At 36.7% G+C, this 16,631-nt stretch overlaps 1 protein-coding gene across 1 annotated transcript in view; it reads left to right on the top strand.

Moving 5' to 3' along the window:
- The first annotated feature begins 3,062 nt into the window (after nucleotides 1–3,062).
- Nucleotides 3,063–16,631, top strand: part of LOC132123791 (serine/threonine-protein kinase PRP4 homolog) — a 117,945-nt gene continuing 104,376 nt past the window's right edge. The window contains exons 1-2 of the mRNA XM_059534429.1: nucleotides 3,063–3,185; nucleotides 3,886–5,118. Of these exons, the coding sequence (XP_059390412.1) occupies nucleotides 3,139–3,185; nucleotides 3,886–5,118 (1,280 nt within the window). The 5' untranslated portion in view covers nucleotides 3,063–3,138. The remainder of the gene's footprint in view (nucleotides 3,186–3,885; nucleotides 5,119–16,631) is intronic.

Below are 16,631 nucleotides of genomic sequence, written 5' to 3' on the forward strand. Positions count from 1 at the left end.
AGCTCTTGCTGCTGCATTTTGGACTAGCTGTAGTTTGTTTACTAAGCGTGCAGCAACAACCACCCAATAAAGCATTACAATAATCTAACCTTGAGGTCATAAATGCATGGATTAACATTTCTGCATTTGACATTGAGAGCATAGGCCGTAATTTAGATATATTTTTGAGATGGAAAAATGCAGTTTTACAAATGCTAGAAACGTGGCTTTCTAAGGAAAGATTGCGATCAAATAGCACACCTAAGTTCCTAACTGATGATGAAGAATTGACAGAGCAACCATCAAGTCTTAGACAGTGTTCTAGGTTATTACAAGCAGAGTTTTTAGGTCCTATAATTAACACCTCTGTTTTTTTCAGAATTTAGCAGTAAGAAATTACTCGTCATCCAGTTTTTTATATCGACTATGCAATCCATTAGTTTTTCAAATTGGTGTGTTTCACCGGGCTGCGAAGAAATATAGAGCTGAGTATCATCAGCATAACAGTGAAAGCTAACACCATGTTTCCTGATGATATCTCCCAAGGGTAACATATAAAGCGTGAAGAGTAGCGGCCCTAGTACTGAGCCTTGAGGTACTCCATACTGCACTTGTGAGATCGATAGGATACATCTTCATTCACTGCTACGAACTGATGGCGGTCATATAAGTACGATTTAAACCATGCTAATGCACTTCCACTGATGCCAACAAAGTGTTCAAGTCTATGCAAAAGAATGTTGTGGTCAATTATGTCAAACGCAGCACTAAGATCCAATAAAACTAATAGAGAGATACACCCACAATCAGATGATAAGAGCAGATCATTTGTAACTCTAAGAAGAGCAGTCTCAGTACTATGATACGGTCTAAATCCTGACTGGAAATCCTCACATATTTTCTCTAAGAAGGAATATAATTGTGTGGATATCACCTTTTCTAGTATCTTGGACAGAAAAGGGAGATTCGAGATTGGTCTATAATTAACTAGTTCTTTGGGGTCAAGTTGTGGTTTTTTGATGAAAGGGTTAATAACAGCCAGTTTGAAGGTTTTGGGGACATGTCCTAATGACAATGAGGAATTAATAATAGTCAGAAGAGGATCTATGACTTCTGGAAGCTGCATCCTAACAGTATAGAGTTTTGTGTCTTTATTTAAAATCAACACTTCATTTATTAAGAACAGCACGTTCTCACATAACGCAGTGGCAGCCCCTGTGTAGAATGAATAATCGATTCTCGAGGCATCGATGTCAACAAATTCAGCACTACCTCTAATGTAACGTCGCACATAAGGATGTTTGTCTTAAGCAGCCTCCTAAGGGAATATGGCTAGAACAGATGTACCTTTAGTTAAAACATAGCCTACCTTTAGAGTCTTCCTAGTGCACTAAGGGACAGCGTTATCGGGAAACGCAGCCCAGGACCTTGAATGCGTAAATTGCATGGCTGTCTGTTGAGCAGGTGTAGGGAATGTTGATCCTGGAGGGCCGGTGTCCCTGCAGAGTTTATTTCCAATCCTGAAAAAAAAAAAAAAAAAAGCCTACCTATATACTGAAGACCTTCATTAGCTTGTTCAGGTGTGTTTGATTAGGATTGGAACTAAACTCTGCAGGCACACCGGCACTCCAGGATCAACGTTCCAAGTGCCCATGCTGTAGAGGGACATAAAGCTCTTGGATTTCATCAGAAATGTATTTTCTTTGTGTTCCAAACAGGGATGCTAATATTGACTGTTTAACTGTTAACCGAGACGAAAAAAAAAAAAAAACTATTAATACTTAATACATTTTTTTTGTTTTTTTTTCTGCATGGTGAAAGAAAAGTATGCTATTTTTTAACCCACCGGGGAAAATCAAGCCTGGGCAACAGTTTAAAAGCAGACTATTAAAATCTATTTTGAAAAAAAAAAACACTGACTTTTCATCCTGCATCCAACACAAGCTTGACTGATCACAGCTGGAGGATTTGCTGCTCAACAGATCCTGAGCTCTTTGACAAATATCTTATCTTGCAAGATGTGCTTCCTTTAAAAGAGTGCATGTGAACGCAAAATTGAAAGTGAAAGTAAATAATGAGTGCTCATTCAAAAGTGATTTAAAGGTTCCCTGATGCACAAATTATACATACCAAAATTATATACAATTTGATGCTTGTGGGAGCAAGCAGTAGGGTGTTGACACAAAAAATCACTGGGGCAGAACACACACGTTGCAGAAGTGGGGCAGTAATGGTCAGAAATTCAGCGGGAGCATCATTAAGAAAACAGTTCCATGCAGAACTCTACTCCAGACTATCCACACAGCAAGTTGATTAATAAAAACTAGACACATTGTGCTTTTACACCGAGCTATACCTGAGTAACTATGTTGAAAAAAAAAAAAAGACTCTTTAAGGTGCACGGAAGGATTCACTGTTTTTTTATTTTATTTTTTATCTTAATTTGTTAATTATGTGAAAACTATTTAGTGTATGCCTAATTAATACAAAATACGGTCTCTCAAAGTATTTAAATTACAAATCAGATTAGATTTTTTTTGGAGTGTATGGAGGTGTATGGAGGACGGAGAGTGCCACAATAAATCAAAATTTATTGATTTAATAATTCAAACATAAAAATGTATATAAATACAAAACTTTTAAATTGACAAATTAATAGACATATTTAAAGATTTATATTTAATTATTTTTTAAATGTATTTTAATAAAAAAATGTTTTAATGTATAAATAAATAGACAAATTTAAACTGTTTATTTAATTCTTATTTATTTTTAAGTGGCACTCTCAGTCCTCCATATGAGTGACATGCTGTACTCCCTTTACTATTTTGCAATATTTTAAACAACATTTTGATAATTATTGTACAATTTTTATTAATGCATCTTTTCTAACTTAATATTAATTGATACTATGTGGATTATTTGTACTTTTGTCACACAACAGGACTAATTAAAATCAAATAGCAAAGCAAAGCGCTATTACAATTTTTTTTAAGACTTTCACCACCTACAGAAATACGTATGCTACGTTTGCCTTTCAAATAAATTCTCTGCAGTTGTTTAAACGGGCACTAGAGAGCACACGCTCTACTCTTCTCTCTGGTCTTTCTCATAATCTCACTGCAGAAGAAGAAGACCGCGAGCCACTGCTGAAACAAAATGGCCGACGTAGAAATGGATTTACGGAGCAAGAGGGTAAAAACCGGGTAAGAGCACGTGCGTTGTACCCCATCAACATCGCATTTTAGAGCATGGATGGTGGTGTTTAGGCAAAAGGGACAGATGTGGTCAAGTTTGTGTTGTTCTCATAGTTAACTTTAAAGATTTTGCTCTCTATTTTTCTCCTTGGCTAGTGTTAGTGTGCTAATGCTAAATGTTCTTATACAAGCAGTCAGTTGTCAAGATTCATTTGTTAGAGGTGATTTCCGTTGGTTTTGTGAACTCTTTAGTTTTAAAAACTTTGAATTGTGGCATGACATATACTGTGTTTAAACATTTTATTTTGTTAGGTTCTTTGTTAAAATAGCCGTTAATTTTGATATGACATTGTCAACACGCTTAATTAGTTCGTTATCTATCGAAATTTACAAAATGTCTATTAGATCATAAAAATAATTATAATTAGTCGTCCCTAGTCCCTAAGCACATTCACAGACCTAATGTTACCTAGATAAATTTGTTGGTGAGTTATATGGTTGGTATTTGTGTACTTCTGAAGAACACCATGTTGCCTTGAAAGCATAACAAAATCAAAAAATATTATTTGGTTGCTAAATAAGCGCAAAACGAAATAAAATATTTTGTTTAAAATGTATGTGATGAGGAAAAACTGCAATGTGACCCTTTATTTTTGTTACGTTTTACTGGTTCTGCATGTTAATATGCTAATGTTATTTATGTTTACAGACAAGAGGATTTGCATAGTCCAGAGAAGAGTGGTAATGGGGATGAAAACGGTGACATGTTTGGAGAGGATGAAGAAGGTGAGGAAGAAGTGGAGGTGAATGGAGAGAAGCAGGACAGCAGTTCCAAACATCACAGCAGTGGCAGCAAACACAAGAAAAAGAAACATAAGCACCGTAGTAAGCACAAAAAACACAAACATGTGTCTGAGGATGATAAGGACCGCAAACGGAAACATAGACATAAACATAAGAAGCACAGGCGCAAAGAGGAGCCGCCATCCTCACTCTCTGGGGCCATCAACAGGAGGGCCAAGGATGGCCCGCCATCACTGGGCAGTGCAACCCTGGATGACAAGGCACTTCTTGAAGACCTGGAGAAACAAAGAGCACTGATTAAAGCTGAGCTGGACAGCCAGCTGATGGAGGGGAAGGTTCAATCAGGAATGGGCCTGATTCTACAAGGTTACAATTCCGGCTCAGAAGAGGATAGAGAGGGACAGAGGGCACGTAATGGGGAGCAACGGCAAAGAAGCAGTGGGGGCAGAACCCGCTCACCTAGGGACCAGAAAAGCCGGGGGGGTAGATCCAGACGGGACTCAACGGACACCAGCAAACCAAGTGTAAAACGACGCAGCCGCTCTCTTGAGAGAGTTTGTAGGGATGCTAAGCTTGAACGAATTACCAAAATTGTGAAAGAGATTAAGGAGCGTAGCAGGTCCAAAGAAAAAAAACTTTCCCAGAGCAGGGACAAATCGAGGGAGTGTGTGAGGAAGTCCCAGTCTCCGTCTACAAGAAGACGGTCTGCGGAGAGAAAATCAGATCAGAAGGGTCGTTCTGATCGATGTTCCTCTCCTCATGTAACTGAGAAGCGGGAACAAGTTGCACAGAGATCAGACTCACGAGGGCACAACAGCCAGTCACGAGATCGACGATCTCACTCTAAAGATGCCCGGGTATGTCGTTCGGAGGCAGACAGAGAAACAAGGCCTGGAAAGTCTTCATCCAAAGACACCTCATCTGGTAAAGAGAATCGGTCTCCTCATCAATGTCGAGCTCTTAGCCCTCCACGTCGACGCAGTTCCTCCCCTCGCCATAGGGACCGCCAGCCCAACCATCCCCCATCGGGTTTTGCAGACCGGAGTTCCAAACTGAGCCACTCACCGTATAGAAACAGGTCACCAGCCAAAAGAGGACGAAGTCGCTCAAATGAGCACCGGAGAGATTCCCCTTCCAGGTACACATCAACACACCATTAAAGATTTTTTCATCATTTATCTACCCTCATATTGTGCCAAACCTATTGAACCTGACTTTCTTTTGTAGCAAACAGTTATTTTGAAAAGTAGGGTCCAGTTTTATTCGGAGCATCTTTTATGTTCCACAGAAAAAAAGTCATTCAAGTTTGGAACAACATGAGGCAGGGCTCGAATGAACTTTTTTTACTTGGTAGCACTGGTGCTCTCAACTTTAAAAAGTTAAGAGCACCCGCAAAATTTTAGGAGCACCAACCAAAAATTAATGAGCACCACTACTACAAATTTGACGTACCTATTAAGCTCACCAAAAACTACATTGAGTAATTTTTTGAGCACAAGATATTGGTTTCAGTACAACACGTTATGTTAAATTAAAAGATTAATCTCTACACAAAAATATTAAATATTATTTTAAATGACAAAAGCGTTTAAATAAAGATATCCATCATTAAATGCAAAAAGTCCGGCTGTGCTTGGGTACTAGTGTTGCACGATTAATTGCGATTGTCATGCACATTTTGTCAGTAAAGCTGGTTATGTGATTAGTAGTAAATAATCACCTGTTTTCAGGTGAAGCAGCATTTACTACACCGAGCCGTAGTTCTCTGACAAGCTATGCAAAATCATGTTCACAATCGCAGATGTTATAATCGTTAGATTATGAAATCGACAAAATCTTTCACAATAATGACAGCTGTTTGCATATCTCAGGGGTCGGCAACCTTTTTGGCATGACATGCCATCTTTAATTCTTCTGGTTAACCACTGTGGCCCCCCACCCCCAATGCATTCTGTACAGTACAGTGAATAAAGTTTTTTTCAAGTCAAGTCACCTTTATTTATATAGCGCTTTAAACAAAATACATTGCGTCAAAGCAACTGAACAACATTCATTAGCAAAACAGTGTCAATAATGCAAAAAGGGTATATAACACAGTTTCACCTAATCTCATGTTAAAGGTACAGTTTGTAGGACCTGCCACGAGAGGGCGCACTACCAAAACAATAACAATCGCGTGGTTTGATGACGCTAAGAAGGAGCGTGGAATGATGGGATTTGTTGTCTTCTACCCAACCGCTGACAGCCATCAATCAGACGGAAAGATAAATCATGAATTTAACACGAGTTCAACATTTGTGCGAGTAGATTACATACAAAGTCAATGCAAAGACGCGATCAGACGCATCCTCGCGCAGGTCTAGAGACGCGATGCCCCGCGTTTGCAGGGTATGCCGCATAATACTAATCTTGTTGATCGTTATAATAGCATACGTTTTCTGTAAAGATACGAATCAAAACAACTCGCCTGTCAAGTAAAACACAAGCAAGATCGGCATCTCTTTCTAGTTGAAGTTTGTCGCGAAGCTACTTCTGCATTTGTCCACGACACTGTTGTCATGTGGTTTCTACGTCAGTAAAGGCGGTAACAAAGGGTAACTAACATCATTGACAGGCGACTACACTGCCCCGTGTCACTGTTTAGAATGGGAATTTTTTCATGATTTACAAGTAGTTGAAAACATTAGAGATATTGTTAGTAATCAGCTGGACAAAATATATAACACTAGCCTAGTGATTTTTGGATATTTTACTGCAAATATCTTACAAATTGTACCTTTAATCTTGAGTACCTATAGAGTGGTACTGCATCCTTCATATATCCAACAAGTCTTTAGTTTTATTATATTTATAAAAGAAAAATACAGCTTTCCGATTCTTTCCGGAAAAAGCAGAGCTCCTGGTGGCGTGCCGTGAGCGGAGCTATAATACTAATGTTTTGTGTCGTTTCCATTTACATATTCACTTATGTGCTGATTTCCAAGAAAATACAGAAATCTGATGCAGTTGTACTTACAATAGGTGGCCAGCCTATCTGGGCCTTACCGCGGCGGTAACTGTAATTCAATCGCGTGTTGCAAAGGGACGGATTGCGAAATGAATGTAATTGTAAAATGAGATAAAGGAAGTAAAACAACAATAACATTATGATATAACATTGTAACATTTAAAAAAAAACATAATTTCTTTTTTACAATTTGTTAATTTTTAAAATGTAGGATAGTTTTAGGCTACAGTCTACTAAACAAAAATTAAAAGAAGACCTTAACACAAAGGATTATATACATGCTATTTTTATTAAACAGTAAATAAATATAAGGCCTATATATATATATATATATATATATATATATATATATATATATATATATATATATATATATATATATATATATATATAAGCTAAATGTTTTAATTTCATTTTCATTTCGGTTCATTCTTTTTTTTTAAAAATCTTCAGGTTCCATATGCAGAGCGAAATGAATATGGTCCAACATTTAGCAATAATTAGTATTAACTCTGTTGTTATTCTTGATTTTTCAAACTACCAGCATTTTTGAATTATGCCTTATGTGTGACCAAAAATTAAGTATTATTTGTTTCAGCTGTTTGATCGTGTTGGTGCCATATTCACTGGAAACAGCAGTCGTTCACCAGACATTCGGCGTGAGCACTTTGACATATTGTTGATTATGATTTATTTTTCTCGATACTGAAACGCACACAGCCTATTTACCTCATGAATAATAGTTAGGCTTCAAATGGGCAACATCACAAATATGGAAATGTTTGATTTCTCCCGATTGAGAAAGCTCAACCTTACCTTATGCTTAGCTTTAAAATTATTATTTTTTTTTTGTTTTATTACTAAGCCTATATTATTATATACTGCAATTATATTTATCCATTAGAATTATATATTTTTAAGTATTGTTTTGTTCTGATAAATTTATTAACTTTAAAGGATTTGTTGTAAAAAAATTTTCTTATAGCCAATTTTTTTCCTCTCACAAACTGATTTATATTTTAGCGTGTTTAAAAAAAAAACATGCAGCAAACGAAAATATGATTGATATTTGATGATATCATATGTGATTGATCCGTTAAAATGAAACCTATACACGACTCATATACAGGACCTTCTCAAAAAATTAGCATATTGTGATAAAGTTCATTATTTTCCATAATGTAATGATAAAAATTAAACTTTCATATATTTTAGATTCATTGCACACCAACTGAAATATTTCAGGTCTTTTATTGTTTTAATACTGATGATTTTGGCATACAGCTCATGAAAACCCAAAATGCCTGTCTCAAAAAATTAGCATATTTCATCCGACCAATAAAAGAAAAGTGTTTTTAATACAAAAAAAGTCAACCTTCAAATAATTGTTCAGTTATGCACTCAATACTTGGTCGGGAATCCTTTTGCCGAAATGACTGCTTCAGTGCGGCGTGGCATGGAGGCAATCAGCCTGTGGCACTGCTGAGGTGTTATGGAGGCCCAGGATGCTTCGATAGCGACCTTGAGCTCATCGAGAGTGTTGGGTCTTGCGTCTCTCAACTTTCTCTTCACAATATCCCACAGATTCTTTATGGGGTTCAGGTCAGGAGAGTTGGCAGGCCAATTGAGCACAGTAATACCATGGTCAGTAAACCATTTACCAGTGGTTTTGGCACTGTGAGCAGGTGCCAGGTAATGCTGAAAAATTAAATATTCATCTCCTTAAAGCTTTTCAGCAGATGGAAGCATGAAGTGCTCCAAAATCTCCTGATAGCTAGCTGCATTGACCCTGCCCTTGATAAAACACAGTGGACCAACACCAGCAGCTGACATGGCACCCCAGACCATCACTGACTGTGTGTACTTGACACTGGACTTCAGTTATTTTGGCATTTCCTTCTCCCCAGTCTTCCTCCAGACTCTGGCACCTTGATTTCCGAATGACATGCAAAATTTGTCCAAAAGTCCAGTGCTGCTTCTCTGTAGCCCAGGTCAGGCGCTTCTGCCGCTGTTTCTGGTTCAAACGTGGCTTGACCTGGGGAATGCGGCACCTGTAGCCCATTTCCTGCACACGCCTGTGCACGGTGGCACTGGATGTTTCTATTCCAGACTCAGTCCACTGCTTCCGCAGGTCCCCCAAGGTCTGGAATCGGTCCTTCTCCACAATCTTCCTCAGGGTCCGGTCACCTCTTCTCGTTGTGCAGCGTTTTTTGCCACACTTTTCCCTTCCCACAGACTTCCAACTGAGGTGCCTTGATACAGCACTCTGGGAACAGCCTATTCGTTCAGAAATTTCTTTCTGTGTCTTACCCTCTTGCTTGAGGGTGTAAATGATGGCCTTCTGGTCGGCAGTCTTACCCATGATTGCGGTTTTGAGTAATGAACCAGGCTGGGAGTTTTTAAAAGCCTCAGGAATCTTTTGCAGGTGTTTAGAGTTAATTAGTTGATTCAGATGATTAGGTTAATAGCTTGTTTAGAGAACCTTTTCATGATATGCTAATTTTTTGAGATAAGAATTTTGGGTTTTCATGAGCTGTATGCAAAATCATCAGTATTAAAACAATTAAAGACCTGAAATATTTCAGTTGGTGTGCAATGAATCTAAAATATATGAAAGTTTAATTTTTATCATTACATTATGGAAAATAATGAACTTTATCACAATATGCTAATTTTTTGAGAAGGACCTGTATTTTTTTCCTCTGACAAACGTTATTTTTTAGCGTGTTTAAAAAATAAAGAAAACATTCAGCAAATGAAAATAGCCGATTAATCCGTTAAAATGTGTTACTCTTGGTTAACATTAATTATAATTATTTTACTTCAGAACAGAGCCTGGGACTAATCTAGGTTATGTATGTTTTTTTTTCATTGCACCTGAAAATGACTTTGTTCATTACATTCACTTCATGCGATCTGGCGCAGATCAGCCTCCCGCAAAGCTCAGCTGTGGACGATTTAAAAATGTTTGTTATAAAGCAGTGGTTCTCAACCCGCGGCCCGTCACGAATTCAAATGCGGCCTGCACCACATGCTGAATTTAAAAAAACAAACAAAAAAAAACTATCATTTTGTAAAATTTTATTGTTTACATCAATCAAAAAAAAAATGCTACTAATGAAATATAAGCTATATCCTAATGTTTTTATGTGATTTTTATTTTCTTCATATATTATTTTCAGACATGAGCAGACCTACTGGCATAAGCATTTAACGAACACATACAAGCGCGCACTTTGGCAGAATTCAATTCAAATAGTCATCAACAGCCATTAGGTAAATTGCCTTTAAGGTAAAATTGCGCATCAGAATGGACAAATTTGTTTTTGCAGGGAGAAAAAAAAGAAATTCAAAAAATGGCAGCGAATGAACATGTACAAACTGTGAATAGTCGCAGTATCAGTATTGAAGGAGAAGTGCTGAATTTCCAATTTTTTTTTTTTGCCCCGCAACTCACTTGAAGAAGTTCAGATAAATAGAAACACCATACACCAGGGGTCTCCAACCTTTTTGTGAGTGAGGGCTCCCTGAAGGGATAAAATAGTCTTGAGGGCTACTTGTTTTATATAGGCACACACACACGCGCACACACACACACACACACAAAGTTTCAAGTTTTGAAAAATACAACAACAAACTCTAATATTGTTAAATATTATGACTAATATAATAATAATGACTGATAAATATTATGATAATTACCGTATATACCCGAATATAAGACAAGTTTTTTGTCCTAAAAATAGGCTTTTTTGTCCTAAAAAAAATGGGGGGTCGTCTTATATTCGCAATATAGACAAAATCACGGGGGGAAAGGAAGAAAGAACAACGGCATAAATATGAAATAGTGACTGAATGATATACTTTACATACTTGCATGTAAAATTAGAAAAGCAACATAATATCTGTGTTTAACTAAATTAAAACGCTGCTCCTCTGCCGCGCGATACGCAGAGAGAACAAGAGAGGTGCGCGCACGAGACGCAGAGCGAGAGAGAGAGAGAGAGCGAGAGACAGACAGACAGACAGACAGACAGACAGACAGACAGACAGACAGACAGACAGAGAGAGAGGTAGAGAGACAGAGAGGTAGAGAGACAGAGAGGTAGAGAGACAGAGAGGTAGAGAGACAGAGAGGTAGAGAGGTAGAGAGGTGCGCGCGCGAGAGACGAAGAGCGAGAGAGAGAGAGAAAAAGAGAGGTGGGCGCACGAGACGCAGAAAGAGAGGGATAAAGAGACGTGCAGATTCTAAATATTTTAAATTATTGAATTATTTTATTATGTTTTAATGGTATATGAAATGTCACCAATAGTTATTTTCTCATTTTATGCCATTATCATAAAAAAAAATGAAAGATTACAATTCAGGCTATTTATAGAACGTGCTCGGCGGGCGACTCAGAGACTCCACGCGGGCTACCAGGTGCCCGCGGGCACCATGTTGGAGACCACTGCCATACACTATGTAACAATCCTTAATTGAAGAAATGTGGCAAAATATCTCTGGAGAGAACCTCATATTATTAAATTCAAAAGTGCTTTCCATATTTGGATCAAAATAGGCTACATTTGTGAACGCACATTTTCTGAAATGTTGCGCGTCAGGTCATGCAAGCCTGCATCTTAAAGCCTCTGTCAAACTTTCTGCGTCCGCGAGTCCGCTATGGACCATTAGGTAGGCGTGACATAAAAATCGTCATTGGAGAGTGTGTGCCGAGGCTCATGAGCAGACGACCGCGCGGACAGGTGCGCCTGGTCAGTAGGCTTCAAAAGCAAAATTGCACATGTGCAGGCAGAGTGAAGAAGCTCATTGCTACTCGAACCTGTGCAATCTGTCAATAAAAGAATATAAAGACAGTCAGATGTGCAATAATTCTGGGCAATTGCAGAGCGGACCATCAGCCTGCGCATTCAGAAGTATAAATTGATGAAGTCTGCGTCCGCGCTGGCCGTGTCTGCGTCCGGATTGCTCATGCGGAAAGTATGCAGGCGTTACAATTGCAACTTCTTTGTGTTACTCCTTTCAAGCTGAATCTCGCAAAATTGGTCAGCTCCCGACAGCATCAGGTGTTTTATTTATGGGGAGTAGAATTGTTTATTTCAATGAATGTAATAGATTATATATCATAATAGTTAGGCTATAATATTATAAATCAGGTTGGTTTGTATTGCTGACGTAATATGTAAATTATATGTGTAGACTTGCACTTAGACCATAGTGCGGCCCGCTGGAAAAAAAGGTTGAGAACCACTGATATAAAGGTTGCTGTCCCATTTTATACAGGAATTGTTCATTTAAAAAAAAATCGAATTATATTGTTAGTTCTAATTATATTGTTAACACAAGTTAATTTAGAACTTTCTTTTTTTACTTATAAACTCCTTGAGAATTTAAAGTTAGTTTAATAGTATTTAAATTCAAGTTTAAAAAAAGGTTTTAATTGCTTAAATTATTTTTATTAGTTAATAATGTTATCATGTTTATTCTTGTAAAAAATATTTGTTTATTCTTTAAGAAAACAAGGGAAAAAATAAGGGACAATCCGAATATTTGTTTTGCTTTACCTATTTATGTAATCTACAATTATTAAAAAAATAATAATAATAATGATAATAATAAAATAATGTCAATAAAGAATACCATTGGCCTGAGTAATTTTGACCATTATAGTATTGTGACTTTAAAGATTAGTCATTTAGGTGGTAAAAATACTGTGAAATTAATAATGGCATGGATTTTAGAGCATAACAACTGAAGGTTTATGAAACATTAGCCAATAAAGCATTTTTTTAAACAACGAAACTTAAAGTTGTGAACTAAAATTTTATTTCAACAATACAGCATGTGAATAAATAAAATGCATAATTTTCATAACATTTCATTATTCATAAAATGCATAACGTTTCTGGTGTTTGGATTTGTACTTCAATATAATGATCTCCAAGTTTAATAATAGCCTAGACTAGTTTCTCTCTCTCTCTCTCTCTTTAACAGCATTAGCTCAATGATATACGTCTTCCTTTCGTTAGAATTTTCCTGCCTTGCTAAATGTTGGGCTCATGATCAATAAGTTGTATTGGCCTCAATCTGATTCAGTAAAGTCAAACCGCAGACAGTGAAGCTGCATCACTGAGCGCGCGGGACTCGTTGTGAGGCGGGAACAGAGGATTCCGCTTGGTCTTAAAGCCTGCCGCAAACATCGACGATCACAAATAACAATGATTTTCTTAAAATAATGATTAATTATTAATTGGTGATTTGTTATTATCATTATGGTCTTGTGAAAAGAATAAAATTATGAATACAATGAGTAGTGCTGCTGAGTGCAGGCTTGTTTCAGCCCAGTAACACACCGTTCCTCAGAGCCAAAACACAGACCGAATTCTGTTCAGCTGGAGGGGTTGGGTTTTGGATAGTTATGCATGGCTTGTGGGGGTTGAGATAAAGGTGTGATTTGCTTTTTCATATGGACAGTGTCTTATGAGGCTTTCACTTGCTGAACTGGTTTATATAGGACTGTTGTTTTGGTTATATTCACAGTGCTGGCTCTTTCTGACGAGAGAAATGCAACATTCGCAGATTTCACAATTTGTTTTCGTTTAAAAAAACATTTCAAGCTTTCTGTAGATATATTTTTAATGTACCTATTTGAGACACCACAATATTATGTTAATTAAAAAATTATACATTCATTATCATGAAAAAATTAAAGTGATGAGATGGCGCCTCCCTGTCATTAATGCACATTAATAATTTTTGCACAAACACTTGAATATGAGCTTATCACAAGTAAAATTCATGCCAACAGCCAACATGTTTAGCTTGATCAGAAGGTTGACTGCAAGAGTCGAGCGGGATGTTAAGAGTATGTCTGTTTCTTTTACTGATTATTTTCGGGTTAGAGCATGATATAAACAGATTCACACTCAATCGTTTTTGCAATAATGCGTTCAAACAAATGTAATCTTACAGTGCTACTACATTATCAGCATGCTATCTGATTTTGAAATCTTGAAGTTAATCAATCTGTTTAGATAAAATAACTGACAAAAATATACTGTTATTTTCATCACAAACAAAATTTTCACAGCAGAAAGCAGCAATTAAAGATGTAATGCTTACAATGTTATTATTTTGGACTTGTGGTATAGGGAAAAAAGTTTACACAAAATAGCTTAAGCCACTTTGCAACTCTCCTGTTATTGTTTTTATTATTATTATTTTATATGCTTTGTTATGAACATAACATTTCAAACATACTGAAATACTTTATCCACGGAGGTGAAGCATGTCTCTGGTATCAGTGCGCGCGGAGGGGAAGTTGTTGCTGTTCACAGACTCTGCTGCAAGTGAGAGAGATGTTTCACCCGACGAAATGAAGACGACCGCGGCTGCACAAGCACAGCACATCCGCCAAAAATCAACCTGCAGCAATGTTCGTTCATCGACTCGCTAAGCTTTACTTTTGTTGGTCGCATGGCAGTAAATAATTCGATAATATGACTATGCAGTCAATACAGATATTTAATAAAAACATTAAAACAAGCAGGGCTGTAAAATTAAACAATAAAAAACGCACGCCAGGTCTACACCGGACACAAGTGGAATGATCTAACAAAAGACAACAGAACACAGTGATGGACTGGACACGATCCCCATCAGTGAACTGATGCTCGTTCTGTTTATGATGAAATGTTCTGACACTGTGTTCAGATGATTTGACACTATAGTGTGATGTCATCAAGTTTAGACACACTTTTCGCTGTGGGGCACAGATGACAACTCTCGCGTCCGGTGTAGACACAGACAGTGACTGCTCTATTTACAAATAAGTTCTATAAGGAAATAAAAAAACTAAAAAAAAACTAAACCAGCGGCATAACGAGATGGAAATATTAACTAGAAAAAATATTAACAGGTCCTCCGTCCATGACACTGACTCACTGTGGAGCTGGCAGTTTTAATCTGAACAGCTCTTAAAGCTGAGTGGATGGTTAGATGCATGATGGGCTAGTATTAAAAAAAAATAAAGGTCTTTCCAGCATTTAGGTATAACAGTACTGTTTTTTTTTTAAATCATCTTGTTGCAGTTATAAATTTGACTGCTAAATGAATGATAAAGAACTATATTAAAACTTTTGTAAAATTTCTTAAAAATCGGTTTAAATCATAAATCAGATTTTTTTTTTCTAAAATAAAAAAAAAAAAAAACTGGGATTTTTTTTTTTTAAGGCCATATGATGTTACCCTACTTTAAAAGCAAGTAAAGAAGGTTCCCTTTAAAATCACTTTAGTTGTCAATTACTAAAGCTTTTTTTTTTACATCGTGTGAATGTTGTTGATTATAATGAGAGAACTTGAGTTTAATCGTGAGGACGTTTTATTAATTCTTTAGAGTTTCAAAGATTTAATCGTGCCGGTTTAATTTTATTCGTTTCTTGTTTTAATGGGAAAGAAATTAAACAGTGCTTCACATTTAAACATGCAACAATTTCTTAATCAGTTTACAGACAAATGTCTTTTTCCCAATAAGTTATGTCAAAATAAAGGACAGGTAACGAATAACAAAAATGCATGTTGTTTTATTAAAGGAAAGAATATATTTATATTTAAAATATAAATTAAAATGTAGGCATAATATATTAAAATATTGACATTTTGCATATTAATCCATGTAGCCTACCCCCCTAAAATAGGCTACCACTTTTAATGCTCCGATGCAAAGTAAACCACAATTTCTTTTGAATAATATAACGGATTATTAATATAATACAAATAATACAGCACACCTTTTAAATGTGTCAAATCTTAAATATGGTTTAATACCATGTAGCTTAGAAAATATAAGCACAGACTCAGGCACAGGCTTGACATTTATCCTGCTTGAATTCGTTCTAAGAAATGCACATAACTTCATAAATACCAAACTTTCATCTGTGAATATTAAATATATTAAATATTTAAACTATAGTGTTTTTCTTTCATTTTCCGTGACTGAAGCAGTCAAATGTAACACATCAGCAAGGCAAAACTGACGTCTATTTGCGAAAATGTGCTTTGATGCGCTTGTTTGATAACTTGTGGTTAAAGCACCACTCAGCAGTCAAAAGCTGCAAATGCACTTTATACCGCCGCCGCCGCGGTACGTGCGGCGGTAAAAGAGGCGTTTTCGATGTCTACTTAGTGTACATGAATGGGGTCTTTTATCACAGGGACGGCTCCATGTTTTAATAGCCAACGAAACACCATTGTACCCCCCCCCCCTTTAAAGATACAAAAAAAAAAAGCAGCCTATTTGATTTTTATGGAAATAGTTCCTGAGTATTTTTTCATTTTTTTTTTTAAACTTTAGAAAAGTTTCTTGAATATCAGATGTCAAATATACAGTGTGACTGTACTGAGCACCAGTGTATGTGTGGGTGTGTGTGACAAGGACAATGGATTAAAACCATTCAGATGGATGCACGTGTGTGCGCACACCACTCACACACAGAGATCTGAGATCGCGCTGTGCAAAAAGTAACATTCAGAAGCTCATGTTTAGATTAATTGTGCAGCCCTAATGGGTACATGTTTGTACCTTTTAAGCACACCCCTGTTCCCATTTAAGCTCACGTTTAATTAAAAATGTAAACAACCTTTT

The sequence above is a fragment of the Carassius carassius genome, chromosome 42 (assembly GCF_963082965.1).
Source record: "Carassius carassius chromosome 42, fCarCar2.1, whole genome shotgun sequence".
In the NCBI taxonomy this organism is placed as follows: domain Eukaryota; kingdom Metazoa; phylum Chordata; class Actinopteri; order Cypriniformes; family Cyprinidae; genus Carassius; species Carassius carassius.